At 50.4% G+C, this 27,790-nt stretch overlaps 1 protein-coding gene across 5 annotated transcripts in view; it reads right to left on the reverse strand.

Annotated features, from left to right (window-relative positions):
* Positions 1–5,157, reverse strand: part of PDZD4 (PDZ domain containing 4) — a 30,940-nt gene extending 25,783 nt beyond the window's left edge. For 2 of the 5 annotated variants that reach the window (XM_025460605.3, XM_025460604.3), the window contains exon 1: positions 4,789–5,157. In XM_025460605.3, coding sequence (XP_025316390.1) covers positions 4,789–4,848 — 60 coding nt within the window. In that variant the 5' untranslated portion in view covers positions 4,849–5,157. Of the gene's footprint in view, positions 1–3,813; positions 4,023–4,788 lie in introns of those variants that run through there. The other 3 variants (XM_025460606.3, XM_035711408.2, XM_035711409.2) reach the window with 3 other exon arrangements.
* Between the last annotated feature and the right edge of the window lie 22,633 nt (positions 5,158–27,790).

The raw sequence follows: 27,790 nt of genomic DNA on the forward strand, positions 1-27,790 counted from the left end.
GCTCCCTGCATGGAGCCTCTTTCTCCCTCTGCCTGTGTCTCTGCTTATCTCTGTGTGTCTCTCATGAATAAATAAATAAATAAATAAATAAATAAATAAATAAATAAATAAATAAAATATTTTTTTAAAACAGGAATAAATGTGAGCAGCCCAGGTGGCTCAGCGGTTTAGCGCCGCCTTCAGCCCAGGGCATAATCCTGGGGTCCCGGGATGGAGTCCCACGTTGGGCTCCCCGCATGGAGCCTGCTTCCCCCTCTGCCTGTGTCTCTCTCTTTCTCTCTACTCTCTGTGTCTCTCATGAATACATAAATAAAATCTTTTTTTTTTTAATTTTTATTTATTTATGATAGTCACACAGAGAGAGGCAGAGACATAGGCAGAGGGAGAAGCAGGCTCCATGCACCGGGAGCCCGACGTGGGATTCGATCCCGGGTCTCCAGGATCGCGCCCTGGGCCAAAGGCAGGCGCTAAACCGCTGCGCCACCCAGGGATCCCCATAAATAAAATCTTAAAAAAAGAAAAATCTTTATAAAAATAAATAAAAAAATAAAAATAAAAAAATAAAAAAGGAATAAATGTAACAAAAGTACAAAACCTTGTTTAAAGAAATTGAAGACCCGTTTGGAAAGACATTCCATGTTCATGGGTAATACTCTACCTAAATCGATCTACAGATTGAATTCAATTCCTACAAAATTGCAGCTGGCTTCTTTTGAGAAACTGGCAAGCTGACCCAAAAATTCATATAGAAACTTAAGGGACCCAGAATAACCAGAACAATCTTGAAGAATACAAAATTGGAAGACTCACACTTGATTTTAAAATTTACTTACAGGGACACGTGGGTGGCTCAGTTGGTTAAAGCATCGGACTCTTGGTTTGTGCTCAGGTGGTGAGCTCAGGGTCATGAGGTGGAGCCCTGCATCAGGCTCCTCACCCAGCATGGAGGCTGCTTGAGATTCTCTCCTTCTCCCTCTGCCCTTCCTCCTGCTCATGCTCTCATTCTCTCTCTCTCTCTCTGTCTCTCAAATAAATAAATAAATCTTTTTAAAGATCCTAAAAATAAAACTTACTTACAAATCCACAGTAAAAGCAGAGGGGTACTGGCATAAAGATAGGCATTTCTCCAGAAAAGATAAACAAATGGCCAATGGTGCATGAAAAAATACTCAGCATCACTTAGGCATCAGGAACTGCAAATCAAAACCACAATGAAAAAAAAAAAAACCACAATGATACCACCTCACGCACAGTAGGATGGCTCTAATCAAAAACGTGCATTGGGAGGATATGGGGAAAGTGGAACCCTGTGACATTCCAGGTAGGAATGTGAAGTGGCTTAGCCCCTGTGGGAAAGGGTTCGGCAGGTTCTCAAAAAATTAAACAGAATTTACCCTACGATCCAGCAATTCCATTTCAGGCTATATACCCAAAAGAATTAAAAGCAGGGACTCGGGGTGCCTGGCTGGCTCAGTCGGTGAAGTGTACTGCTCTTGATCTCAGGGTTGTGGGGCTGAGCCCCACGTTGGGTATAGAGATTACTTTTAAAAAATCTTTTAAAAAATAAATAAAAGCAGGGACTCAAACAGATATTTGTACACTCATGTTCACAGCATTATTCACAATAGTCAAAAGGTGGAAGCAACCCCCATGTCCACCAACGGGTGAATGGATACTGTGTGGTATAGTCACACAATGGAGTATTATCCAGCAATAAAAAGAAATTTAGGGGGAGCCTGGCTGGCTCAGTTGGAAAAGCATCTGACTCTTGATCTCAGGTTGTGGGTTTGAGCCCCACATTGGGTGTAGAGATTACTTTACAAAAACATTAAAAAAAAAACATGATAAAAGAAAGAAGCCACACATAAAAATCATATATTGTATGGTTCATACAGTTCATTAGATGAAATGTCTGGAACAGGTAAATCCATAGAAAGTAGATGATCGGTTGCCAGGGGCTGGGAGGTGTTGGGAGAAATGGGTACGGGAGTGCTAAAGGCGGGGTTTCTTTTTAAGGTAATGAGAATGTTCTGGAATGAGACAGTGGTGATGGTTGCACAAGTCTCTGAATCTATTAAAAACCACTGACTGCACACTTTACCGGGGTGTGCGAATTTTAGCTCAATAAAGCTGTAGGTTGTTTTGTGCCTGGGAGCCCTGAGGAGAAAAGGGCGTGGAACCCAAGGCTGAGACAGACACCTGGCGGTAACGTGGGGGTTGGAGAACCCAAGAAGAGGCCCCAGGGAGTCCGGGTCCTGGCCCAAGGAAGTCCCCTGGCAAAGTGATGCGGGTGTGCATGTGCATTTCCCTGGGCTGCACTGGACCCCACTGGGGTCCCCTTCTCTCACAGGGTGCAAGGCCGCAGGCACGTAGAGACCGGACAGGAGAAGCACCACTGACGCTAGGGGAGGACCAGTGTTGAGGGGAGGACGGGAGCCAGGCAAGGGGTCCGACTGGTCTTTTGGGACAAAAGCTTCTTTCTGCTCTGAGAAGAGGGTCGGATTGGGCCAGGAAACCCCTCCCTGCTCTGCCTGGGACTCCAGACCCCGGAAACGGGGTCTTCTCAGACTACTAATGGTTTTCCCTGCTTTCCAGCTCCTTTTTATTCACCCTTTCTTTTGTCTCCATTTTATTTTATTTTATTTTATTTTATTTTATTTTATTTTGGGAGGGACGGAGGTGCAGAGGGAGAGGGAGAGAATCTTAAGCAGGCTCCATGCCCAGGCACCACGCGGGGCTCAATGTCACCACCCTGAGATCAGGATCTGAGCTGAAATCAAGAGCCTGGGCCACCCAGGCGCCCCTCCCCTTCATTTTCACGGATAGTCCCGCTTTTAAAACTACATCCCAGGCTCTGATTCTGCCCAAACTTCAGCAGGAGCTTTAAAAGGGAGCGGTGTCCCCAGACACTGGCCTGTGATGGCTGCGGCTCAGAGCAGGAAACTGCAGAGGGCAGTTGGCATGTGTCCCCAAGAGCCTGGGGCTCTCTCTCAAGAACCTTCCTGCCCGGGGTTCATCTCAAGCCCTCCTCCAACAAGGAGCCTCCCTGAGGGCAGTCCCAGCCCAACTGTGGCAGCCCCCCCAACTCACTGCCAGGGGGAGCCCCGAGGATCGCCCCAGTGTGGCCCCTCAACCAAGGCTCCTTTCAAGCCTGTAGGGCAGCGCGGGGGGCTCTCCACGCCTCCCCACCAGGTCGGCCTTACACGAAATACTACCTCAATCCCTGTCTGAGGAAGTCAAGAGCGCACAGCTCTGGAATCGCTGGCCGTTGGGTGGAAGATTCCAAGAAAGAAAGCGGTGAGGCTGGGATCCCACGGCGGCACCAACCAACCAGTGCAGCCCGGGTGCCCACCACTGGGATTCCCGCGGGCTGCCTTTCGGTCCCTGCCCGGGTCATCACCGAGCCCGTTCCACGAGCGGGCAATGACAATGGCCAGGCAAGATTTCCAGGGAACAGGCCGAGAGGAACAGCCCGGGGGCGCACGGCGAGAATGGAAGAAAGGCGGGGGGCAGCGAGGGGCAGCGAGGGGCAGCGAGCGCCCCCGGGGACAGGGCCTCAGGGGAGCTGGGTGGCGCGGCCAGGGCAGAGCAAGGTTCCCCGTCCTGCCCCCGCCCGCTCCCGGCGGCCACAACGGGGCTCCCGCGGCCTCCCCCATCCCTCCCCAGACACCGATCCCGCCCCCCGCGCCCCCGCGCCCCCTTACAGGAGTTCCCCCCATTCTTCTAAGGAGACCTCATTGCCCCGGCCCACGCCGCGCCCAGCAGCGCCTGCTCCCCGGTCGTGACCCAGAAACCCGGAGTTGAAGTGCATACCTGTCTGCGCCCGGTCCGCCCCTGGGTCCCGACTGCCTCCGACCTTGAACTCCCGCCACTTGGCCCCGGGGGCGTCTCAGGCCACACCATCCGGGACATTTCCCTGGACACCTCTCTGAGCGCACACAGAAAGTACACACACGCGGGGCCGGAGGAGCCTCCGCGCACACACAGACGGGGCACAGGCACGCACTCACGAAGTCACGCCACGCACAGGCAAGGAAGCCCCGCTCCGGGCCACCGGGCTGGGCTTGGGTTCCGCGCGCGCGGCCGGGCGGATCCCCTCCCGCCCGAGCACCCCCCGGCCCACGCCCCTCGCGGCTCCGGACCCGAGGCCCCGCAGGGCGGAGAGCGAGCGGGGCACCGCTGCCCGCAGGCAGCCTCCCCGTCGCGGAGCCCGCGGCACCCGGCCTGGGCGCGCGCCGTTTGGGCAGGGCCGGAGCGGAGCGGCTGCCAGGAGGAGCGCCCCGGCCCCAGCGCCCCCGCGCGCTCCTGCGCCCCTCGCCCGCCCGCGGGGCCCTGGATTCGGCCGCCGCCCGCGCCGCGGGTGCCCAGCTCCCTCCCCCGCCCTGGGTCCAGCGGGGCGAGCGTGTGCAGGGAACGGAGCCCGTTGCTATGCAACCTCCATCCCGCGCCGGCGCCGGCAGCACCGCGCCTCCCCGCTCCCCGGCCGGGGTGCAAGCGCGCCGGCCCCGGGCCGAGCCCAACTTCCCGAACCAGGCCGATCCGGACCCAGGGTTCAGGCCCCCAGTGTACTCCGGGCGCCCGGGGGATGCGCGCGGCACCCCATCCCCACGCAGCCCCCCCGTTTGTGCGCGGTTCCCACGGAGCGCCAACACCCAGCAGCCCCCCGAATTGAGGGCGGGAATGGCTCCCTACCTCTTCCTCTCCGCGCCCTCCAGCCCTCCAGGGTAGGCGACCGGCTGCCTCCCCAGGTGGCGCCCGCGCCCACGCCCCCGCCGCGGCGGTCCCTACCTGAAGCATCACTTTGTACTGCTCCTCCGGTTTCTGAACCACGCACATATTACATCCCATGGTGCTGGCCAGCGAGGGGCGGAGGGCGGCCGCGGGAAGACGCCTTTCAGTGGCCGGAGTGCGGGACCGCGGGTCCCGGGCCGCGGCCGCGGGCCATACCCTAGCGCAGGGGGCGGGCCGCCGAGCGGGGGAGGGGAGGACGCCCCCCAGGGAGGGGCCGCTCCACGCCCCTCCGGTTACCTCGGCCGGCGGAGGCCAGGCCCGGGCATGCTCCCTCGCACCCGGCCAGGAGAAAAAGGGCAGCGGGGGATGGGCGGGCGCGCCGGGCGTTGCTGGGCGACGGCCCCCCAGGAGGCGCGGGGGCGCGCCGGGCCGCCGGGGGCCGTCAGGGGCCGTGGGCCGCGCGCCTCCCCGCCCGCGGGGCCCGCCGCTGCCGCTGCCGCTGCCGCTGCCGCTGCCGCCTCCGGTTCCCACCCATGGCCACCGGCCCCGGGAGCCCGGCCCTCGCGCTCGGCGCCGCGGCCCGGCCCGCCGAATGGGGGGCGGCGGCGCGGCGGCGGCCCCCGCCCGCGGCCAGGCCCGCGCCCACGCTCCCGCCTCGCCCGGCCGCGCTCACGGCGCTCCCGACGCCCGCTCTCCGGCCCGCAGTCGGCCCCGCAGTCTCCGGCTCCCGCCCGGGACGACGGGCACGCGCGCGGCGGCGGCGGGGGGGAGGGGCGCGGGGACGGGGCGCACGCGCGCGGGGAGGGGAGCGGGGCGGGGTGGCGGCGCGAGCGGCGGGGGCCGCGGGAGCCGGCGCGGAGGGCCGGGGGCGGGGCCTCGGCCGGGGTGCTAGGGGCTCCGGCGCCCCGCTCCGCGCTCCCCGCTCCCGACGGCGTCGGGTCTCCGGGCTCCCCGCTCCGGCCGCGCGGCCGCCGCGGGGCGGGCCCGGGAGACGGGGGGCCTGGCCCCGGCAAGGCGCCTCCGGGGTCCTCCGAGAGCTCGGGGCCGCGATCGCAGCCCGCTTCCCGGGGCCCCCACGCCGCAGCCCGCGTGCCTCTACCCTCCCTCCGACCTCCCTTCAGTGACTGCTTCCCTCCCTCCGCTCGGCCCTCCCTCGCTGTCCTTTACACCGACACCTTTGTTAAAATAAGATAAAAAGAAGGGGGGGAGAGAGGGCGCAGAGCCCGCCACACGGCTTGGGGTGCCCTGGGAGCCCCGCGCGCGCGGGGCCGCCCCCCCGGTCCGCCGCCTACCTGTCTCCGCCGCAGCCCCGCGCTCGGGCTGTCCCCCCATCCCTTGCTCTTCTCTGCCACCGCCTGCCCTCTGCTCGGACCAGCCCGAGAGAAGGCCCTCGCCTGGGAAGCAGCGTGGGACTGGGGGCTCGCTTCCCAGGGGTGCCCGGGCAGAGCCGCTGCGCCCGAGCCCCCCGGCCGCGGAAGGTCGCTTGATTAAATTGCCGCACGCTTCATTTCCAGGCTTTGGCAAGTGATGGGATCATTAACCGCACGGAGCCGTTTAATTAGACGGCAGCGGTTGGGGAAGGCCCCTCCAAAGCCCTCTTCCTCCCCGACTCCTGGGTTAGAGGCTACAAATCGGGACGCGGGCCTGCTGCGGGGTCTGGAGAAGGGCAAGGAGTGTCCGGGAGAGCAGCCCCGGGGCAAGGGCTGGTGCACCGGTGGCCTACACTGACGGTGGTCTCAGGGGAGGAGAGCCGAGTGCCGGTACAAGGGTACATGCAGGTTGGAGGGGCTCAGAGCCGCCGGGACTTGACCCTGCGAGGAGGTGGACAGAGTGCATCTGAGAATTCTCGGCCCCAAACCCAAAGACGGTACTGCTGTGCTAGGACCACCACAACCCTGGTGGCTTACAACAACAGAAATGTGTTTTTTTCCAGTTCTGGAGGTTCCAAGTCCAAAATCAAGGTGTGGGCAGGGCCATGCTCCCGCTGAAGGCTCAGCGGAGGGTCCTTCCCTGCCCCTTCCTCCCTTCTTGGTGGCTCCCAGCAGCCTTTGCTGTTCCCTGGCTTGTAGCGGCATCACACCAGTCTCTGCATCTGTCCTCACCTGGCCTTCTTCCCCTCGTGTCTCCTCTGTGTCCATAAGGACACCGGTCGTTGCATTTAGGGCTCACCCTACTCCAGCATGACCTCCCCCTAACTTGATCACATGTTCAAGGGCTCTAATTCAAAATATGATCACGTTCACAGCTACCAGGGATTGGGACTTGAACTTTGTGGAGGGCATAATTGTACCCACCACACGGGGCAGAGGGGAGATTTAAGGACTACATAGACTGCTTCTTGATGAGTGGAGGGACGAAGTCACGTTGCCTCGGAATGTAAATGTCTGCGAACACGTGAATGGGAGGACTTTGTGGCCATTTTACCATTGACTGCACCTGCATCACCTGTTCTCGATTCCCCCATCCCTGGAAAGCCTCACTGCCAGGCTAGGTTTTCTTCCGGGAGGGCTGAACTGGATCTTCATCCTACGTAGGTCTGAACCTTTCATTGCTTTCCTCCTTGGCGGGCCACAGTTGTGCAATTGTCTATTTACAAAACACCCAGAGACACCCTATCGATGTCCTCAGTGGCAGGCATGCTTCTTGTCCTTAGAGAGCAGCAGCAGGGCTAGCTCCTGACGCACACGGGATCAACTGCCCCACCAATATGACAATCTTTTCTTGACTGGATGGTCCATGGGCATGAGGAACCTACGTTGACCAGATAATAGCTTTTGTTGTTGTCGTTAGGATTTTATTTATTGGGACACCTGGGTGGCTCAATGGTGGAGCATCTGCCTTCGGCCCAGGGCGTGATCCTAGAGTCCTGGGATCGAGTCCCACCTCGGGTTTCCTTCATGGAGGCTGCTTCTCGCTCTACCTGTCTCTGCCTGTCTCTCTCTCTCTCTCTCTCTCTCTGTCTCATGAATTTTATTTATTTATTCATGAAAGACACAGGGAGAGGCAGAGACACAGGCAGAGGGAGAGGGAAAAGCAGGCTTACCACGAGGAGCCTGATGCTGGGCTCGAGCCCAGGGCCCTGGGATCCCAACTGAAGCCAAAGCCAAAGGCAGACGCTCCACCACTGAGCCACCCAGGCAGCGCCCCCCCCCCCCCCCAGATTATAGCTTTTGTTTCAAGTTCAGCAGAGCCCTTACCATGACCCTTGATGGAAGCAGTACCCCTATCCCAAGAAGCAGGACCTCAAGCCCAGGAAGGCCTAAGGTTTCAGAAATGGGAAACCCTGATTCAAGTGGGTCACTGCAAATGATGGGGAGAGCAGCCAATCCTGCTGCCACTCCTAGGTTCACAGCACCACGTATGATTATTGATTCACTGCCTTTGTCACCTTGTGGAGTAAGGTCCCCCAATGCCATAAGGTGCTTTCCCTGAGCCAGAATCTTTGCTGAGCCTTCAATAGGCCCTGGGTGCTTCTGGGTGATGCAGTATAGGGCAGGGCCAGTGGCTCCCATGCACAAGTGCATATTGTCACACCATCTTTCTTGGAAAGAGTCCCTTACTCAGAAGTATTGTGTGGCATACCATGTCATTAGATCAGGTGTTGTGTAAGCCCTCGGATGGATTGCTAGCAAAGATGTTGTGCACGGGGAAGGCAAATCCAAATCCAATGCGTGAATTATTACTGCCCCCTCTGCGGGGAGAGGAATCCTGAGGTAACCTTCCTGCTACCAAACGGTTGGCTGGTCCTCTTGAGGAATGGCGCCATACCAAGAACTCAGCATTGGTCTCTGCTGCTGGTGGGTTGGGCATTGCGTAGTGGCAGTGTGGGGATCAGCCTTGCTGAGAGAGAACCCTTCCCTTTGGGTCCGTGCAGAACCTCCAGCCCTTCCCACCAAGGCCACTGCCTTCATGGATCCACTGCACCTTGGAGAGAAGCTGGTTGACCTCCACCATGGGGTTCCCTCTATTTGCCTGGTGGCGGAGTTTGAGTTCCTGCTGTGCTGAGGGCCATTGGTGGAGACACAGAAATCCACATAGCCTTCTTTTTTTAAAAGATTTTATTTATTTATTCACGAGAGACACGCAAAGAGAGGCAGAGACACAGGCAGAGGGAGAAGCGGGCTCCCTGCAGGGAGCCCCATGCAGGACTCAATCCCCGGACCCTGGGATCAGGCCCTGAGCTGAAGGCAGACGCTCAACCACTGAGCCACCCGGGCGTCCCTCCACATACCCTTCTTATGCACTCCCCGAGGTACATGAGATATATCCACACACCTCTCCTCCAAGTCTTCTGATCGCTGATTGTAACATTGTGGTTTATAAAGAAAAAAATATATATTATTTAGTCTTTGTCCGTTTTGTCCCAAAGATCCTAAAACTCTTGGAATTTCCTGTGATGAGAGCAATAAAGGTGTCTTTTGTTATGTGAATGAGGGGACTTTGGGACCACACCTAAGGATGGGGGATGGTTGCCTGGAGAAGCAACTGAATAATTAGAAGGTTGGGACTTTCAGGCCTCCTTCCCTGACCTCCAAGGAGGGAAGAGGGACTGGAGGTTGAATCTATGGCCAATGATCTGATCAATCATGCTTTTGTAACGAAGCCTCCTTTAGAATTCAAAAGGAGCAGGGTTTAGAGACCCGGATTGCAGGTACAGGAGAGCGGCCTGCTTGAAAAGAACATGGAAGCCCTGTGCCTTTTCCCCATACCTTGTCTTGCAGATCTCTTCTTTTTTTAAAAAAAAATATTTTATTCGGGATCCCTGGGTAGCTCAGCGGTTGAGCGCCTGCCTTTGGCCCAGGGCGTGACCCTGGGGTCCCAGGATCGAGTCCCACATTGGGATCCCTGCATGGAGCCTGCTTCTCCCTCTGCCTTTCTCTCTCTGTGTCATTCATGAAAAAATAAATCAATAAAATATTTTTTTAATATTTTATTTATTTATTCATGAGGGACACAGAGAGGCAGAGACAGGCAGAGGGAGAAGCAGGCTCCCCACAGGGAGCCTGATGCAGGACTCGATTCCTGAACCCTGGCATCATGACCTGAGCCAAAGGCTCAACCACTGAGTCACCCGGGTGCCCCTTACCTATCTCTTCAACGGGCTGTTACCGAGTTATAATAAACTGATGATCGAGTAAGTGTCTCTGCGTCCTGTGAGCTGCTCCAGCAAATTAATCCAACCCGCAGAGGGGGTCTTGGGAACCTCTGATTTATGGCCAGTCGGTAAAAGTACAGGTAGCAACCTGGACTTGGGGGACGCCTGGGTGGTTCAGTAAATTCAGCGTCTGCCTTCGGCTTGGGTCATGGTCTCGGGGTCCTGGGATGGAACCCTGCGTCAGGCTCTCTGTTCAGCAGGAAGCCCCCTTCTCCCTCTGCCTCTTCCCCTGCTTGTGTGCTCTTTCTCTGTGTCAAATAAATGAATAGACTCTTAAAAAATAAAAAAAAAAACAACACCTGGATTTGAGACTGGTGTCTGAAGTGGGGTGAGGTCTTAAAAGAATGACGGCTTAACCTGTGGGATCTGATGCTATCTCCAGGCAGAAATGAGCTAAATTATAGGGCACCACATGGTGGCCAGGAATTGCTTGGTGCCCTGGAAAAACTCCCACCACACATTGGGATTGGGTACAGGAGGCTTTTTACTGACCTTCGGATCTTTTTTATAAAAATTTTATTTATTTATTGGCTTGAGAGAGAGAGAGAGAGAGAGCACAAGCAGGGGGAGCAGCAGAGGGAGAAGCAGACTCCCCGCTGAGCAGGGAGCCCGTCGAGGGGCTCAGTCCCAGGACCTTGGGATCCTGACCTGAGTGGAAGGCAGACACTTAACCAACTGAGCCACCCGGGTGTCCCATGACCTTCCATTCTTAATCCTCCTGGGCCCCTGACCAATCTTCCAAATCATTTTCCATGGACAGCTTTATCTCAGGCCATTTCTCTCTCTCTACCAAGTGGAAAACCAAGTGTACTGCTCACAGAGAGGGTTTCTCCTCATCACTGTCCCCAGGGCCACCCTGAGTGCGACTGTAGCTAGGCAGCAGTCCGTGTTGACTAGTACCAAGATGACCCATGGATGAACCAGGTTGAAGTGTTTCCCCATCACCTGTCAGACAGAGTGACCCCCCCTCCCACCGCTGAGGAGTCCACAGGTGTGAGCTACCGGAGAGGGAGTACCAGTGCAAGGGAGGCAGGTGACCTGGGGTCTGGACTTCCTGTCCATGTACCTGACTTTTTTTTCTTTTTTCTTTTTCCCCATGTACCTGACTTGAGCCTCTGGTTCCAGGTGGGCCTGGTCCTGAAGGTGCCATCTTCACTGTCTTGTTTCTGTGCCTGCCTGGCACATGGCTTGGTGACTCTGCCAATACCTAGCTCATGGGCAGCTCCTGTCAAACGGACACTTGATGCCCCACGGTCGGCTTCTTAGCCTGCACCAAAGCCCAGTAGCATGACAGCAGCTGCTTTTTGAATAGTAAGTAGCTCTGTAAGTAGCTCTGCCACAGAAGTCAGGGCCCAGCTCCAGACCTCTACGGGTCTGGGCTTGGATCCTTCCATGGGGGCTTCCCACGGACGCCCCACAACATCATGGTCTACCATGGACAGGTCCTCTCGCGCCACAGGTCTTGCGGGGGTCATGGCTGAGCAGCCCGCACCCCAGCCCAGACCTTCTGCAGGACCCTTTCTTGCTCTGCGCCCCACTCAAAACAGGTCACGCCTTTGCACCCCAAGACCTGCTTGATCAAACATTCCATCAATTCAGGGATCTACTCAGCGTCATGCCAAGTACATCCCCTTTCTTTCTTGAGTTAGTGTCGGTTGCTTTTTGCAATCAGAAAATCCTTATAGCCTTTTTCCTCCTTGCATCCGAGAACAAGATGGGTCACCAGCAGCTCTTCTGGAGCCATCTGAGGAAATCTGGCCAGGGTCTTGCCGTGTCTGCTCAACCTGGCACGATCTGATCCAGAAATAAGGCTTCAAAATGTGCCGCCAGTGTTTCCAACAATACTTGAAGGATACGGGATCCCTGGGTGGCGCAGCGGTTTGGCGCCTGCCTTTGGCCCAGGGCGCGATCCTGGAGACCCGGGATCGAATCCCACGTCGGGCTCCCGGTGCATGGAGCCTGCTTCTCCCTCTGCCTGTGTCTCTGCCTCTGTGTGTGTGTGTGTGTGTGTGACTATCATAAATAAATAAAAATTTAAAAAAAATACTTGAAGGATACAAGCTTCATTAAGGCGGATTAAGTGAGCTTCGTTGAATGGGTCATCCAAGATACCTACCTTAATGCTAAGTATCTCATTATACATAAAATAAAAATACTTGTTTTTTTCCCAAGATTTTATTTATTCCTGAGAGACACAGAGAGAGAGGCAGAGACACAGACACAGGGAGAAGCAGGCTCCCTGCGGGGAGCCAGATGTGAGACTCGATCCCAGGACTCTAGGATCACACCCTGGACCAAAGGCAGATGCTCAGCCGCTGAGCCACCCAGTCATCCCTAAAATAAAAATACTTCAACTAAGAAAAAAAAAAAGAAAACAAAATCCTAACAAATACAAAGCCTTCCAAGACGGTGGGGGAGGAAGAGATCAAGAGACAGTTGATTGAACCAGGGGTAGCTACTTTGATCTGTGCTCAGCAAGGAGGAGAGTGGAGGGACATCCCCGCACAGCAGGAGGGCTGTCATGGCCATTATCGCATTCCTTAGTGTGAATACAAATGCCAAGGGGAGCCTTACCGGAGTTCTTATCCAGACTGGTCCTGTCATGACTCTGTGCCCTTTTCCCTCCATGCCCTGAAGCTTGGATTTCCTGGGGACATTGTATCACCCTACATCACCCTATAGAAGAGTTCCACGTAAACCCAACATTGATTGCTGCAAGGGGGTCAGGAGCTAACTTATCATTTTCCCACTAGATATGGCTCCTGTTCCCATCCCTAATGTGCCAGATGCCCATCTGGGACACCCTGTTTCCCAGTAGTCACTCATGACCTTGCCCACTGGCTTCCCTAGAGGGGAACTCTCAGGAAAGCTGAGGCCAGACCCCAGCCCAGAAACTCTGTCCAGCTTCTCTTCAAGTGGTGAGAGGGCCCTCTCCAAAGGCAGCGGAAACTTCGTATCCAAAGAAGTCATCACCAAACCCAAGGTCGTCTTGGTCTTCCCCTTGGTTATCATCTTTTGGGATTTTGTTCTTTCGCATTCTGTGTTTTGGTCTATAATCTATTTTGAGTTTATTTTTGTGAAGGGTCTGTGTCTAGATTCATTTTATTTGCATGCGGATGTCCAAGGTGTTCCCAAAGCATTTGTTGAACAGATTATCCCTTCTCCACTGAATTGCTTTTGCTCTTCAAAGGTAAGTTGACAGAATTTGTAAGGGACTATTCCTGCTATCCCACTTGGCAAAACTGAAAACCCTGTTGATAGCGTGGAGGAAGCAAATGGGGGGCCCAGGGGGCTTCTCATGTTCTGTGTGAGAACATATCCTGGCTTATGGGAACATGGGTATTTCCTTTTCTTCTTCTTTTTTTAATCCAGATGCACAGAATCGGATTACTCACTATGCATCAAATTTGTTCACTCAAGGTGCACTTTCATTTTACTTTAAAAATAAGCTCATTGGGATGCCTGGGTGGCTCAGCGGTTAAGTGCCTGCCTTCAGCCCAGGGCATGATCCCAGGGTCCTGGGATCGAGTCCTGCATTGGGCTCCCTGTGGGGAGCCTGCTTCTCCCTCTGCTTGTGTCTCTGCCTCTCTCTCTCTGTCTCTCATGAATAAATAAATAAGATCTTTAAAAAAAAAGCAGGGATCCCTGGGTGGCTCAGCGGTTTAGCGCCTGCCTTGGGTGCAGGGCGTGATCCTGGAGTCCCGGGATCAAGTCCCACATCACGCTCCCTGCATGGAGCCTGCTTCTCCGTCTGCCTGTGTCTCTGCCTCTCTCTATATATATATATATGCCTCTCATGAATAAATAAATAAAATCTTTTAAAAATTTAAAAAAAAGAAATCAAGAGTCAGATGCTTAACCAACTAAGCCACCCAGGTGGCCTTCCTATGACCTTACTTATCTCATAACTGGGAGCCTGTACCTCCTACTCCCTTTCACCCATGTTGCCCAACCTTTTAGTTTTATTTATTTTTTTTTAATTTTTATTTATTTATGATAGTCACACACACAGAGAGAGAGAGGCAGAGACATAGGCAGAGCAGGCTCCATGCACTGGGAGCCCGACGTGGGATTTGATCCCGGGTCTCCAGGATCGCGCCCTGGGCCAAAGGCAGGCGCTAAACCGCTGCGCCACCCAGGGATCCCTAGTTTTATTTTTTAATTTTAATCTTTTAAAAGAAATATTTATTTTTATTTTATTTTTTAAATGATTTTTAAAAGATTTTATTTATTTATTCATGAAAGACACACACACACACACACACACAGAGAGAGAGAGAGAGAGAGAGAGGCAGAGAGCCAGGCAGAGGGAGAAGCAGGCCCTATGCAGAGAGTCCAAGGCAGGACTCCATCCAGCATCCCAGGATCACACCCTGGGCCAAAGGCAGATGCTCAACCACTGAGCCACCCGGGCGTCCCTAAAAGAAAATTTTATTTTATTTTTTATTTATTTTTTTTTTAGAAAATTTTAAACTGCAGTAAAGTGACATACAATGTTATATTACTTTCAGGTATACAACATAGCTATTTGACAATTCTGTACATCACACTCGGCTCACTAAGTGTAGTTACTACCATCTACATTATTACATTATTATTGACTGTATTCCCTACGTTGTACTTTTCAACCCTGTGACTTATTTATGACTGGAAGTTTATTTATGCCTCTCAATCCCCTTCACCTATTTTTTTTTTAAATTTATTTATGATAGTCACACAGAGAGAGAGAGAGAGAGAGAGAGAGAGGCAGAGAGACAGGCAGAGGGAGAAGCAGGCTCCATGCATTGGGAGCCCGATGTGGGATTCGATCCCGAGTCTCCAGAATCGCGCCCTGGGCCAAAGGCAGGTGCCAAACCACTGCACCACCCAGGGATCCCCCCCTTCACCTATTTTTTAAGATTTTATTTATTTATTTGTTCATGAGAGACACACAGAGAGAGGCGGAGACACAGGCAGAGGGAGAAGCAGGCTCCATACAGGAAGCCCCATGTGGGGCTCGATCCCGGGACCCCAGGATCACGCCCTGAACTGAAGGCAAGACGCTCAACCGCTGAACCACCCAGGCGTCCCCACCCAACCTATTTTGCCCATCACCCCACCTCCTCCCCTCTGACAACCACCAGTTTTTCTGTACGAGTCTGTTACTGTTTGTCTGTTTTGCTTTTTAGATTCCATGCACAGGTGAACTTATGTGGCATTTATCTTTCTCTGTCTTGTTTTTTTTTCCAATATAGTTTATCATTTATTTCTGTTTTTAGAGAGAGAGAGTGAGCTGAGGGGAAGTGGGGAGAGGGAGAGGAAGAGAATCCCAAGCAGGCTCAACACCCAGCATGGAGCCCAATGCAGGGCTCAATCTAACAACAACCCTGAGATCATGATCTGAGCCGAAACCAAGAGTCAGATGCTCAACAGACTGAGCTACCCAAGTGTCCCTTGGTTACCTATTTTGGGACTTTATGGAAAAATAATTCTGTCTGTAGTCTTCTGGGACTTGCTTTTCTCTCCTCAACCTTATAGAACTAAGATTTTTGTCCATGATGTTTTTTGTAGCCGTAGTTCATTCATTTTTACTGATACATAATAGTCCATAATTTATTTACCCATTTTCCTGTTGAAGGGCACTTCAGTGGTTTCCAGTTTGGTGCTATTGCAATGCTGTGAACATTTGTCTGCACATCTCATAGTGCAACGTAGGGAAGTTTTTCTTCCCATATATGTCCAGGAGTGGAAAATCTGCATGTGTTCAGTGGGATAGGTGGGGCCCAGTTGCTTCCCAAAGTGGCCCTACCAATTTGTACTCCTAGCAAGAGGTAAAACATGCTTTGGAAGCTATATCTTCTTCAACTCTTGGTATTTTCAGACTGTTTCTGCCAGGTGGGTGGGTAGAAATGGTCTCTCTCTACAGTCTCGCATTTCCCTGATTACTAGTCAAGTGGTTCTTCAGGGGTTTCTTGGCCATATGTGTTTTCTGTTCTGTGTTATACCTGGCTTTGTCTTCTTCCAGTTTTTGTATTTTCTTCCCTTTGTTTATTGATTTGTGGGAATTGTTTACATACTCTGAATACTAATCCCTTGCCAGTTACAGGTACTGCAAATATTCCCTCAGTCTGTGGTTTGCCTTTTCACCTTAAGAAATCTTTGGTAAGTAGAAGTTCCCAATTCTAACATAGTTAAATGTACCAATTTTTTTTTTCAGGGCATTACTATCTTTTATGTCTGGTTTCAGAGATCTTCTTGACCCCAAGGCCAGAAAGATACCTTTTCTTATACAAATTTTATGACTTTATGACAAGTCAGGTTATATGCTGGGCAAGCTTCTGTTCATTCATCTTCCTCAGGGGTGTATTACATAGTCCTTTTTTAAGTTTATGTATTTGCTTATTTTTTTAAAAGATTTTATTTATTTATTCATGACAGACACACACACAGAGAGAGGCAGAGACACAGGCAGAGGGAGAAGCAGGCTCCATGCAGGGAGCCCGACGCGGGACTCGATCTCAGGTCTCCAGGATCACGCCCTGGGCGGAAGGCAGGCACTAAACCACTGAGCCACCTGGGCTGCCCTATTTACTTATTTTTAAGTAATCTCTAAACCCAACATGGGGCTCGAAACCACGAGCCCAAGATCAAGAATAGGATCTCTTCTGACTGAGCCAACCGGGAGCCCCATGTATTGCCTAGTCTTGACCTTTGTTCTTCCATAAAGCCAACAATAAAAGTAACACTTAAACCTACTTAAGAGGGTTCGGAACAGGGCAGCCCCGGTGCCACAGTGGTTTAGTGCCACCTGCAGCCCGGGTGTGATCCTGGGGACCCGGGATCGAGTCCCGCATCAGGCTTCCTGCATGGAGCCTGCTAATCCCTCTGCCTGTGTCTCTGCCTCTCTCTTCTCTCTCTCTCTCTGAAAAAATAAATAAATCTTTAAAAAAAAAAAGAGGGTTCAGAACATGGACACATGGATGGCCCAGTTGGTTAAGCATCTGACTCTTGATTTCAGCTCAAGTCATGTTTGAGGGTCTTAGGATCAAGCCCCAAGACCAGCTCTGTGCTCTGTGTGGAGTCTGCTTGAGGATTCTCTTGTCTCTAATAAAAATAAATAAATCTTTTTTAAAAAGAGAGTACAGGGATCCCGGGTGGCGCAGCGGTTTAGCGCCTGCCTTTGGCCCAGGGCGCGATCCTGGAGACCCGGGATCGAATCCCACGTCGGGCTCCCGGTGCATGGAGCCTGCTTCTCCCTCTGCCTATGTCTCTGCCTCTCTCTCTCTCTCTCTCTCTCTCTCACTATCATAAATAAATAAAAATTAAAAAATTAAAAAAAAGAGTACAAAACAAAATCTATGGACAACTCTCACTTTTGAATACAAATGCAAACATTCTAAAGATAAGCAAGACTTCAGCAATATAGAAAAATAAGATACTACATATGACCAAGTAGGGTCTACTTCATAAATACAGGGATAGCTCAACCTTGGGAAGTCATTACTCAGGAAAACAGAGGAAACTATTTGATCACAATAGTAGGTGCTGATAAAGCATTTCGTAAAATTCAACATTCACTTGTTAAAACCGAGTACAAACGTGAACGTGGGGGAGAGAGACAGTGCTTTGACCCTTCTGGTGATGTCACAAAACCAGTGAGGTGCATGGAAACCCCCTACCAACTCCATTTTCGGCAAAATGGAGCCCCAAGCAGAATGTAAGGGTTTCCCAAAGCAGCTAGAATTTGCATGGAAGCCACAGGGGACAGGGATGCCGAGGAAACAGCGGGCCTGTCTCAGGATAGCATAGCCCAGATATGACCAGCGCACTTTGTCTAAGTACAGGGTTTACTGTAAGGGGGTAAACCTAGTCCCTTGCATAGAGCAAGAGCTATAGGACCTCGGGAACAGCAGGAGATAGAACAGAAGCCACTTAGGGGATATATGCAGTTAAAAAGCAAATATAGCAAACCAGGGGCGCTTGGGGTGGTTCAGTTGGCTAAGTGTCCAGACTCTTTTTTTTTTTTAATTTTATTTTTTTTTTTAGTGTCCAGATTCTTGATTTCAACTCAGGTCATGGTCTCACGGTTGTGATGATGTAGTTCTGGAACACAGGTGAGGTTGGGGGGTGGTGAGGTCCAGAGCCTATGACCATGAAAGAATTCTTGCGACATCTTTGGTGCACAAAGGTGGTTTCTATTAAAGCTTGGGGACAGGACCCCTGGGCAGAAAGAGCTGCTGCACTGGGGGTTGTGAGAGGTGGCTGATTATATCCTTGGGGGTGGGGACAGGTAAGGAAAAGGGAGGTTTTCAAAACAACTTTCATATGCTAACGAGCACCTACGAGATACTGGGGGGGAGGTGCTTGCCATTGTCCAGGTAAGGTTGTTTTTCCCTCTAGCGGGGCATTAACACCGAGACAGTTGGGAGCTTCCTGGAGGAATGTCACACGCGTCGTACCCAGGAGTGTGGAAAGGGGAGGCAGTGGGGTGTCAGCCTGTGCTTTGTCCTCAGCTCGCCTTCTGCCCCCTCGTCATTTCTCCCCTGAGCAGTTTTGACCCTTAAATCTCTAAGGCTGCTGAGGATGGAAGGTCTTACCTTCTGTGGCTTCTTTCTGCTGCACTGGGGTATAGAGCTGTCCCTACTTATGCATCAGTATTGGTCAGTTGGGGGACATATAAGGGAGTTATGAAAGGGCAGGCAGCTGAATCCAAAGCGGACAACATATACGAAAGTCCTTGAGAAGAAAAGATCATCTGTCAGCTGCAAGGTATGGCAGTGAAGAGGTCTTGGCACCAGGCAGGGAGACACGGGAAATGACAACAAAGATGAATATTATTATGAGAAATAGGAATTGAATAGGCTTGAACATTTCCTCCAGTCCAGGACTTTCAACCAAGTATTAAAGGAAAAAGAGATCATTTAAAGGGCCAATCTGAGCATTGATGGAAGGTGGAAACCCAGAAGTATTTTGTGGTAATCTGGAATGTATGCACAGCATTCTCTTTTTATGATAGCCCAAGGCCCACCTTGTGTAACTGTTAAAACATCGAGAAAGCCATTCTATTTGGTAAAACTGCTTGACACATATGTATTACTTTAGTATTTAATAGGGAAAGGCTTCTTTGAGTATCATTTAGGGCTTTGACTGGGTACTGATTAAGAGCTTCCGCGTGCCAAATGCCATTGTCCAATCTCAAAGAGGGAACAAGGATGGCCAAAGAGGGAACTAGGTGGCCATACCAATGAAACACAGAATGACTCTATTGTTGTTTTTTAAAGATTTTATTTATTTATTAATGAGAGACACAGAAAGAGAGGCAGAGACACAGGCAGAGGGAGAAGCAGGCTCCACGCAGGGAGCCCGACGTGGGACTCGATCCCAGGACCCTGGGGTCACACCCTGGGCTGAAGGCTGATGCTCAACCGCTGAGCCACCCAGGCGCCCCTTACCCAGCTTTTCTTCCTCCCTTTTCCACGAAACTACCGCCATCGGTAAACCAACTGTCATCTGCATTTTCAATAGGGACATCTTTTAAATGTGCTCAACTAGAATAAAGATCAATAATCTCTGAACACTTGGGCTCTATGGAAGTACCCTTACCCAGGCATAAGGGCACCTGGGTTTAAAGTTTGACTGGGGGTGGCTCCTGGGTGGCTCCTGGGTGGCTTCTGGGTGAGGTGAGCGGTTTTGGGTGGCTCAGCCAAGTAAGCATCTGATTCTTGATTTCGACTCCGGTCGTGATCTCAGGGTTGTGAGATTGAGACCCGCATTGGACTCTGCACTTAGTGAGGAGTTTGCTTCAGATTCTCTGTCCCTCTGTTCCTCCCTCCCATTGCTCTCTCGTGCTCTATCTCTAAATAAAGAAATAAAATTTTTTTTTAAAAAGTGAAGTTTGACAGATTTTAAGTATTTTTCAGGTATATCTATAAGCATTGCCTGGCATTTAATAAGTCGGCCTTCCATCATCCATTGGTGGCCTCTGGTCTCTAAAACATTCCAGACGTGATGTGAAGTCATTACAGTCAGGGATTGTTCTGTGGTGAGCTTTGAGCCTCCTTTCACCAGGAGGGCTGTTGTGTGCTTGGCTAAAGCCTTTGTCTGCAATTGTAACTCAAGAGAGGTGGCTTCACAAAAAAAAAAGAAAGAAAGAAAAGAAAAGAAAGAAAGAGAGAGAGAGGTGGCTTCTAGGATAAATATGGCTATGAGGGATGAATCCATCAAGAAGCCCTTTTTGTTAGCGGTCCAGCCTTAACAATATCCTAATTACAAGGATTCATTGGCAAGTGGGAGATTTGTCTCAGGGGATAAGGGCATCCCCAAAGTGCATTATCCAATCCAATCATAAAGAAAGTGGGGTCATCCATTATCTCCACAAGTACATATTTAACCCCATGAAGTGGGGTGAGGTATGCTCTGGTTTTTAAGGAGCGATTTTGTCATCCCAGCCACACAGACTTGGCCAAGGTGATGGCTGAACTATAGGTTATTCAATTGTTGGGGAATCAATCCCATTTTTTTTTAGCTGTTCAAATAATTATATGCCCATGGGGTCCTGTTATTATCCCCGCAGAATAAAAAGCACAAAATCTGTCCCTATGTGAGCTATTGTGTCAATCTCTCTGAAATTCACCCCAGTTGTCTAACTTAGGTAAATAACATTTAAGGGCAATCAAACCAGGATTTAACATCTGCCAAGGTGCTGTTGCCAATTGCAAAGCACAGGTGGGTGTTTGAAACATTTTCTATCTATAAAACCTCTCATTAAATCAGAGATAGCCAAATTAGGGCTAAATCATTTGTAAAACAAGTCCAGTTTTATTTATTTTTTTTAACAAGTCCAGTTTTAACAAACTGGTCCTAAGGACTTCCATAAGCTCAGCAAGAATAATGATTGATCGTATAGATCTTTTAGAATCTGCTTTGCTGGAATTTTTTTATGAGGAATCTCTAGGTTGAACTTTTAGCAGCCCCTCCAGGCCAGAAGCCCAGCTTCCCGAAAGGAGCTTTTCAGGAACAGCAGAATAACCATAAATGGGGCGCCTGGGTGGCTCAGTGGTTGAGCACTGCCTTTAGCCCAGGGTGTGATCCTAGAGACCCGGGATCGAGTCCCGCATTGGGCTCCATGCATGGAGCCTGCTTCTCCCTCTGCCTGTGTCCCTGCCTCTCTGTGTCTCTCATGAATAAATAAAATCTTTAAAAAAAAATTTTAAAAAAACCACGTTTCATCTTCAAGGAGATTCATTAAAAGGACTTTTAGGACAAATACAAGTTTTTGATATCTTTAAAATCCTAAAACTGAAATGGGTAAGAATTTCCAGAACTAACTAAAGTTGCATTCAAACTGAACAAGAATTAGTAACATGGGATGAACTGAGGAAGATGATTAGAGTTCTGTGACTCTTGTTTAAAACATCGCTGGTTTTGTAAGGTTTGCTTTTCCAGACTAAGGAAACTTTCTCTTAAGGTATCTCTGACTTATAGAAACATGATAGGGACGCCTGGGTGGCTCAGTGGTTGAGCATCTGCCTTTGGCTCAGGGTGTGATCTTGGGGTCCTGGGATCAAGTCCTGTATGGGGCTCCCCTCCCTCCCCCGGGAGCCTGCTTCTCCCTCAGCCTGGGTCTCTGCCTCTCTCTGTGTGTGTCCCTCATGAATAAATAAATAAAATCTTTAAAAAAACACTAAAACCTTAGGAATTGCATATGACCTCCAGAATACTTCTAGCATTTACCCAAATGTAACTGAAGGCTTATTATTTTACAGTGCTTCTAGACTAACACACCAAATAAAAGGCCTAATGTGTCAGAGACTTCATTTACAATTTAAATCTTGGGATGTTTGTGTTTTTTTTTTTTTTTAAACTCAGAAAGTTATAGCACACACCTAAATAGGATTACAGATCATTACAAAACTCAAAATGTGTTTAATCAGGGTGACAATAAGAGACTCCAAAGGCAAATGTGTTCGCTTATATAGTTGCTAGCAAAACTTAGCTCCTTTAATAGTTTTAGCCAATGGAAGACCTGATAATTGACAAAACTGAGAAACTGGTTTTCTGGGCAGAAAAAAAAAACAGACCTTTGTTTACATTTTCTTATCAGGAGCAGATCAAGGATCCAAGAAAACTTTCTTTTGAACACAGAGAGAAGCATAATTTCAATCTTAACCAATGTACTTTTTAAAAAATCCCTTCACTTCAATTTTAGTCTGTCCTGACCACATCTAAAATTCCTTTCCAAGGATTTCCCTTCACAAACCTACTACAGCCTTTTTTTTTTTTTTTTTTTTTTGCATTCACATTTTGTCCCAAGCCATGTCTCTCCAACCCACCAGTCTCATTTAGGACAAAATTACCTTTTTTTACCTTCAACAAAAATGCATTCACTTTCCTTATGTCTGTCTTCCACATAGAGTTGCTTCCTTTATTTCCATCAGTCTTAATTACATTTAGCAGAAATATTAACTCCTTAGGAACCTTAATCTCAGGACGCCTGGGTGGCTCAGTAGTTGAGCATCTGTCTTTGGCTCAGGTCGTGATCCTGGGGTCCTGGGATCGAGTCCCGCATCGGGCTCCCTGCATGGAGCCTGCTTCTCCCTCTGCCTGTGTCCCTGCCTCTCTCTCTGGGTCTCTCAAGAATAAATAAATAAAATCTTAAAAAAAGGAAACCTTAATCTCCAGTGAAAGCTAAGTAGTAAGCGATTTTGAACTGCTGCACCAGAATTCTTTAGATGGCAGACTTAGGAACTGATTAAGCACAAAGCATGTTTACCAAAAGGCCTAAATATTCTTAGTTTTTTTTGCAATAAGAAGTCAAAAGCACAAGTCTATGTCTAGCAATCAATGATTTAGCACTTTATCCTATTAGAAAAGACCTAGATGTCCAATGAATCAAATCCCATTTATCATCCAAACAAAACTTTAAAATTTCAGGCTACTGAAGACTTTGAAAGCTGTCTTAACAATTACCCATGGGTGGCTCAGCAGTTTAGCACCTGCCTTCGGCCCAGGATGTGATCCTGGGGACCCGGGATCAAGTCCCACATCGGGCTCCCTGCATGGAGCTTGCTTCTCCCTCTGCCCGTGTCTCTCATAAATAAATAAGATTTAAAAAAAAAAGCAATTATCCATGGAAACTTTGAGACGGAAAATTAACACAATTTGAGTCATCTTTTTACTAACAAATTGCTACAGAGGTAACATGAGCTTATTTGACCTTTAGCAAATCTTGGTAGAGGAAGTTTCACGTTTAATCCCAAGAACTGTAAAGAACATGTCTACCTTAAGCCAACGAAGTTAACTTAGTTTAAATACTGAATTATGTTCCGGCTGGGTCCACTTAAAACTCAATTTGTTTAACCCCATTGTCAATTTTTTTTAATTTTTATTTATTTATGATAGTCACAGAGAGAGAGAGAGAGGCAGAGACACAGGCAGAGGGAGAAGCAGGCTCCATGCACCGGGAGCCTGATGTGGGATTTGATCCCGGGTCTCCAGGATTGGGCCCTGGGCCAAAGGCAGGTGCCAAACCGCTGTGCCACCCAGGGATCCCCCATTGTCAATTTTTTACCTGAGACACTGGTGGGCAGGCGGCTGTGTTAAATCCAGGGTGATATAGGAAAGTTAGGGTTTGAAACCAATGGCCAAGAAAGAATTTTTGAGATGTCTTTGAGGCTAAAAGGTCGTGTTATTAGAGCACCGGGACAGGACTATTGGACAGAAAGAGCTGCACTGGGGTCATGAGAGGTGGCCCCAGTACATTCTTTCAAGTTGGCCCCAGTACATTCTTTCAAGTTGGGAGGGGGTTAGGGAGAGCTTAAGTCTCTAAGGAATCTGGAAGGCAGGTTTCCAGGACCTTGAGGGGCTAGCTAGTGTTGGGCCGAGACCCTTCAGATGTATATGGGCGGGTCATATGCTTGGGAGATGATTGCCAACATGTATCTTGGGGGGTTTAGAGATAAGGGAACTTCTAAAGGAATTTTTATATGTTAAAGTGGACCCACAGGATCCTGGGGGTTGGGCTAAGATTGCCTTTTGCCCTTAGCAAAGTATAAAGTATAAACATCGAGGCAGTTGAGTTCCTAGAGGAAGGTTACTGCCCGTTTCAAGGACTTGTCAATGGGCTCTAGGGAGTAAGGAAACTTAATGATTTCTTTTCTGCCTGTTTCCCACATCACAGGGGATGGGTGCTGTTCTTTGCTGCTTGAAAGAGAGGATAGGAGGAGTCAATGGCGCTAGAAGCACTGAGAATGGTCTAGAAGCCAGCTATGCAGGCCGCACCAAGGTGGTGCCAGAACAGGAACAGGGGGAGAGGGGAGGTGCTGCCAGAAGGCAGAGCAAGGGTTCCCAGTTCCAGAGCTCATCAGCTCCAACAGAGGATCCGATGCCATGTTTTCCCACCAGCAAGGCGAATTGGGCCGTCCAGGTCAGGCCCGAGAAGACAGGGAATTGCCCCAAAACAAAGGGATTTGCTGCGGCTGCTTGGAAATATTCCTTAAAGTCCCCGTCCCGAGTAGACTAACCTCAGTTGGCTCCAATTATAGCCATTAACCCAGGAGATAAGTGAGGAAGAAGCCCCACATCTATTAGGAGGAGGAACAGTGAGAGAGAGGCAGAGTCAGCATCCCCTTTGCTAGGGAGGGCCTACGGTTCCTCCGGGAACCTGAGTTTATTATCATCCAATGTTCCAGGAGGGGCGTCTACTGGTCGAGTTACCACCAAACGTGTTCTGCAAGAGGCCCTTAGGTTGGGGTCCTGGTGTAGAGTAATGAGGGCCTGGGGATGAGCAATGAAGGTACCCTAGGTCCATTTGCCCTGTTTCCTGCAGAAGAGATCTAGCAGATAGATCCCACTGAGGCCATGCCCCTTACAGGAGCTCAGTCTTTTCCTACATTTTGCAATCCAAATGGTTTCCAGTGGGTGAAAAAGGCATCCCAAGGGACAGTCCTTGGGGACTGAAGAAGCCTACTGAGACCATAGTCCTAGAAAAGGAGAGAAGGCCCATTACCTAAATCCACCCCCCCACACACTCCCGAGTGGCATCCCGCGCAGGGTATGTCAGAGGTTCCGCGTGTCAAAAGCCACTGGAAGTGTCCCTCAAACGAAAAATCGCTGTTGATCACCATCCTACCTTACCATGAAGGCATTCCTAGGGTAAAGGCCCCGTAGGAGGGATGCCAACTTCCCTCCCCTTCCACATCACAGCCTAGGCTACAAATGGGTGCCTCGGGGATGGATTAAAATACCCTACTGGGGGATCCCTGGGTGGCTCAGAGGTTCAGCCCAGAGCCTGATCCTGGAGACCCGGGATCGAGTCCCACTTCGGGCTCCCTGCATGGAGCCTGCTTCTCCCTCGGCCTGTGTCTCTGCCTCTCTCTGTGTCTCTCATGAATAAAGAAATAAATAAAATATTTTAAAGATAATAAAATAAAATACCATACTGGGCTGTCCCGTTCCCTGAAAGCCACATTATCACCCTGCCACAAGGATCACGCCTTATTTCCTATGCCTTGCAGGTTGCGACATCACTTTGCCATTTTTAACCCACAGAAAACACTAGAAAAGTTTTATAAGGGGAAATGACCGAATTTTGCAATTTAAGTAGTTAGCAGAGGAAAGCAGTAAGGATAGGGAATCCATCACGGTCTAAACGGTCCCCAGTTGGGTTTTAATTCCCTTGGGTACTGGTTTGGGATGGCTCCCAGTGGAGGTCTCTTGGCCAGGGCCAGACGTGGCCAGAACAGGGATGTAGAGGGGATCATACTAGACCAGTGAGGAGGAAAGCTCACGCGGGGGTCCTAAGATTGGCAGCCGTCCTGGTGACTTAGGTGGCTGTCCTGTGCCCAAGACAGACAGCTTTGTAGGGGGACAGGAATAAAGAGAGGGCATCGAGTCTGTAGGTCTTTTTTTTTTTTTTTTTTTTTTGAGTCTGTAGGTCTTATTACCATTCCAACCAGGGTACTAACTTCCAGCCAAAAGGCAGGCCTTCTCCTCCCCGTAGAGTAGCCACAGGCTAGAGAATTGCAGCCCGAGCCACTGGCATCAGGTGCTCCAATAAGACTGTGCTCCTTGAAAAGCCCCTGGAATGAAAGTAAAGAAAGAGGAGAGGAAAGACTCACCAGCTTTGCACCGAAGCTCAGAGTCCAGATTTAAAGACTCAAAGGCCCGAGTCCGAGCGCCATACGACGTAGTTTTGGAACACAGGTGAGGCTTGGTGGGGTGAGGTCCGGAGCCGATGCCCATGAAAGAACTGTTGCCACATCTTTGGTGCACAAAGGTGGTTCCTATTAAAGCTCGGGGACAGGACCCCTGGGCAGAAAGAGCTGCTGCACTGGGGTTGTGCGAGGTGGCTGATTATATACTCGGGGGTGGGGACACGTAAGGTCAAGCGAGGTTTTCAAAACAACTTTCATATGCTAACGAGGACCTGCGAGATACTGGGGGCCTTGCCTTTGTCGGGGTGAGGTTGTTTTTCCCTCTAGCGAGGCATTAACGTTGAGACGGTTGGGAGCTTCCTGGAGGAATGTCACCCGCGTCGCACCCAGGAGTGTGGGAGGGGGAGGCGGTGGGGTGTCAGCCTGTGCTTTGTCCTCAGCTCGCCTTCTGCCCCCTCGTCGGTGAGATCGAGCCCCAAGTTAGGCTCCATGGTGGGCGTGGAGCTTGCCTGAGCTTCTCTCTCCCTCTGCCCCTCCCTCCCATCTTTATTTTTTTTAAGATTTTATTCATTTATTCATGAGAGACAGAGAGAGAGAGGGAGAGAGAGGCAGAGACCCAGGCAGAGGGAGAAGCAGGCTCCATGCGGGGAGCCCGACGTGGGACTCGATCCTTGGACTCCAAGATCACACTCTGGGCCGAAGGCAGGCTCCAAACCGCTGAGCCACCCAGGGATCCCTCCCTCCCATCTTTAAAAAAAAAAAAAAAGAATATAGCAAAACAGCCAAGGGGCAACATTTCTCAGAAAACACCAGAAATTAAAAAAAAGAAAAGAAAAGAAAAGAAAACACCAGAAATGAAGTACACTTCTGTAGCTGAGGGACTCGCCCCGACGTGGGAAATCTCCATGTCTTGCAGAAAACAGCAGCTTGGAGAACTGAGGCAGAGAGGATGGAGACGGAGAATCCACACTGCGGGGTGGGGGGCGGTCTACACCGAGGAGCACCAAGTTGGCCCAGTGCTATGGAGCTCAGAAGACGCTAAATTATCAACATTTTCCCTGGGGCTAGTGCTTTCGGTGTCTTAAGACGTCTCTCCCAACCCCGAGATCTCTAAGATGCTCTCTCATCGTCTTCTACAAGCGTTGTTGTTGTGTCCTTTTTTTTCTTTCTTTTTTTTTTTTTTTTTTGATTTTCAATACAATTGGAATTGGTTTCATGTATAGTGTCAGGCAGCAGTCAAGTTTTTTTTTTTCTTTTTTTTTTTTCTAAGAAAGAAAGGAAAGGAGAGAAAAAGACTTTCCCAGGCTGAAGATGCTCAGGAGGGCTCTATAGAGGCTCGTCACCAGGCCCAGGGTGGCTGTTTGGATTGTTGTTCTAACAATGCCAGGAAGCCAACCAAAGTACTCCCTTCCTTTAAAAGGACGTTGCAAGGAGATGCAAGTCCCTTTGGGGACCTGGGGGCATTTGCTTCTCCACGAGGGTCTTAGGTACGTTTAAATTTTAAGAGAAGCTCCTGGAAATTCTTAGGGTCAGATCACAATTGCCTCCAGGAGTAAATGCAAACGAGGAGCTCCCGCCGAGGGGATATTGTCCTTCTCTCTCTTTTGCAACCTTCCACTCCTCTTAAAAACCAAAGTTCATTGAAATGCAAGTCCCCTTGAGGGCAGAGGCATTTGCTTATCCATACGGGGTCTGGGCTACTTTTAAATTGTAAGGGGGCCCCTGGAAGTTCTCAGGGCCAGGTCTTGGTTGCTTCCTGAAACACAGGCAT

This window comes from Canis lupus, chromosome X, assembly GCF_003254725.2.
Source record: "Canis lupus dingo isolate Sandy chromosome X, ASM325472v2, whole genome shotgun sequence".
In the NCBI taxonomy this organism is placed as follows: domain Eukaryota; kingdom Metazoa; phylum Chordata; class Mammalia; order Carnivora; family Canidae; genus Canis; species Canis lupus.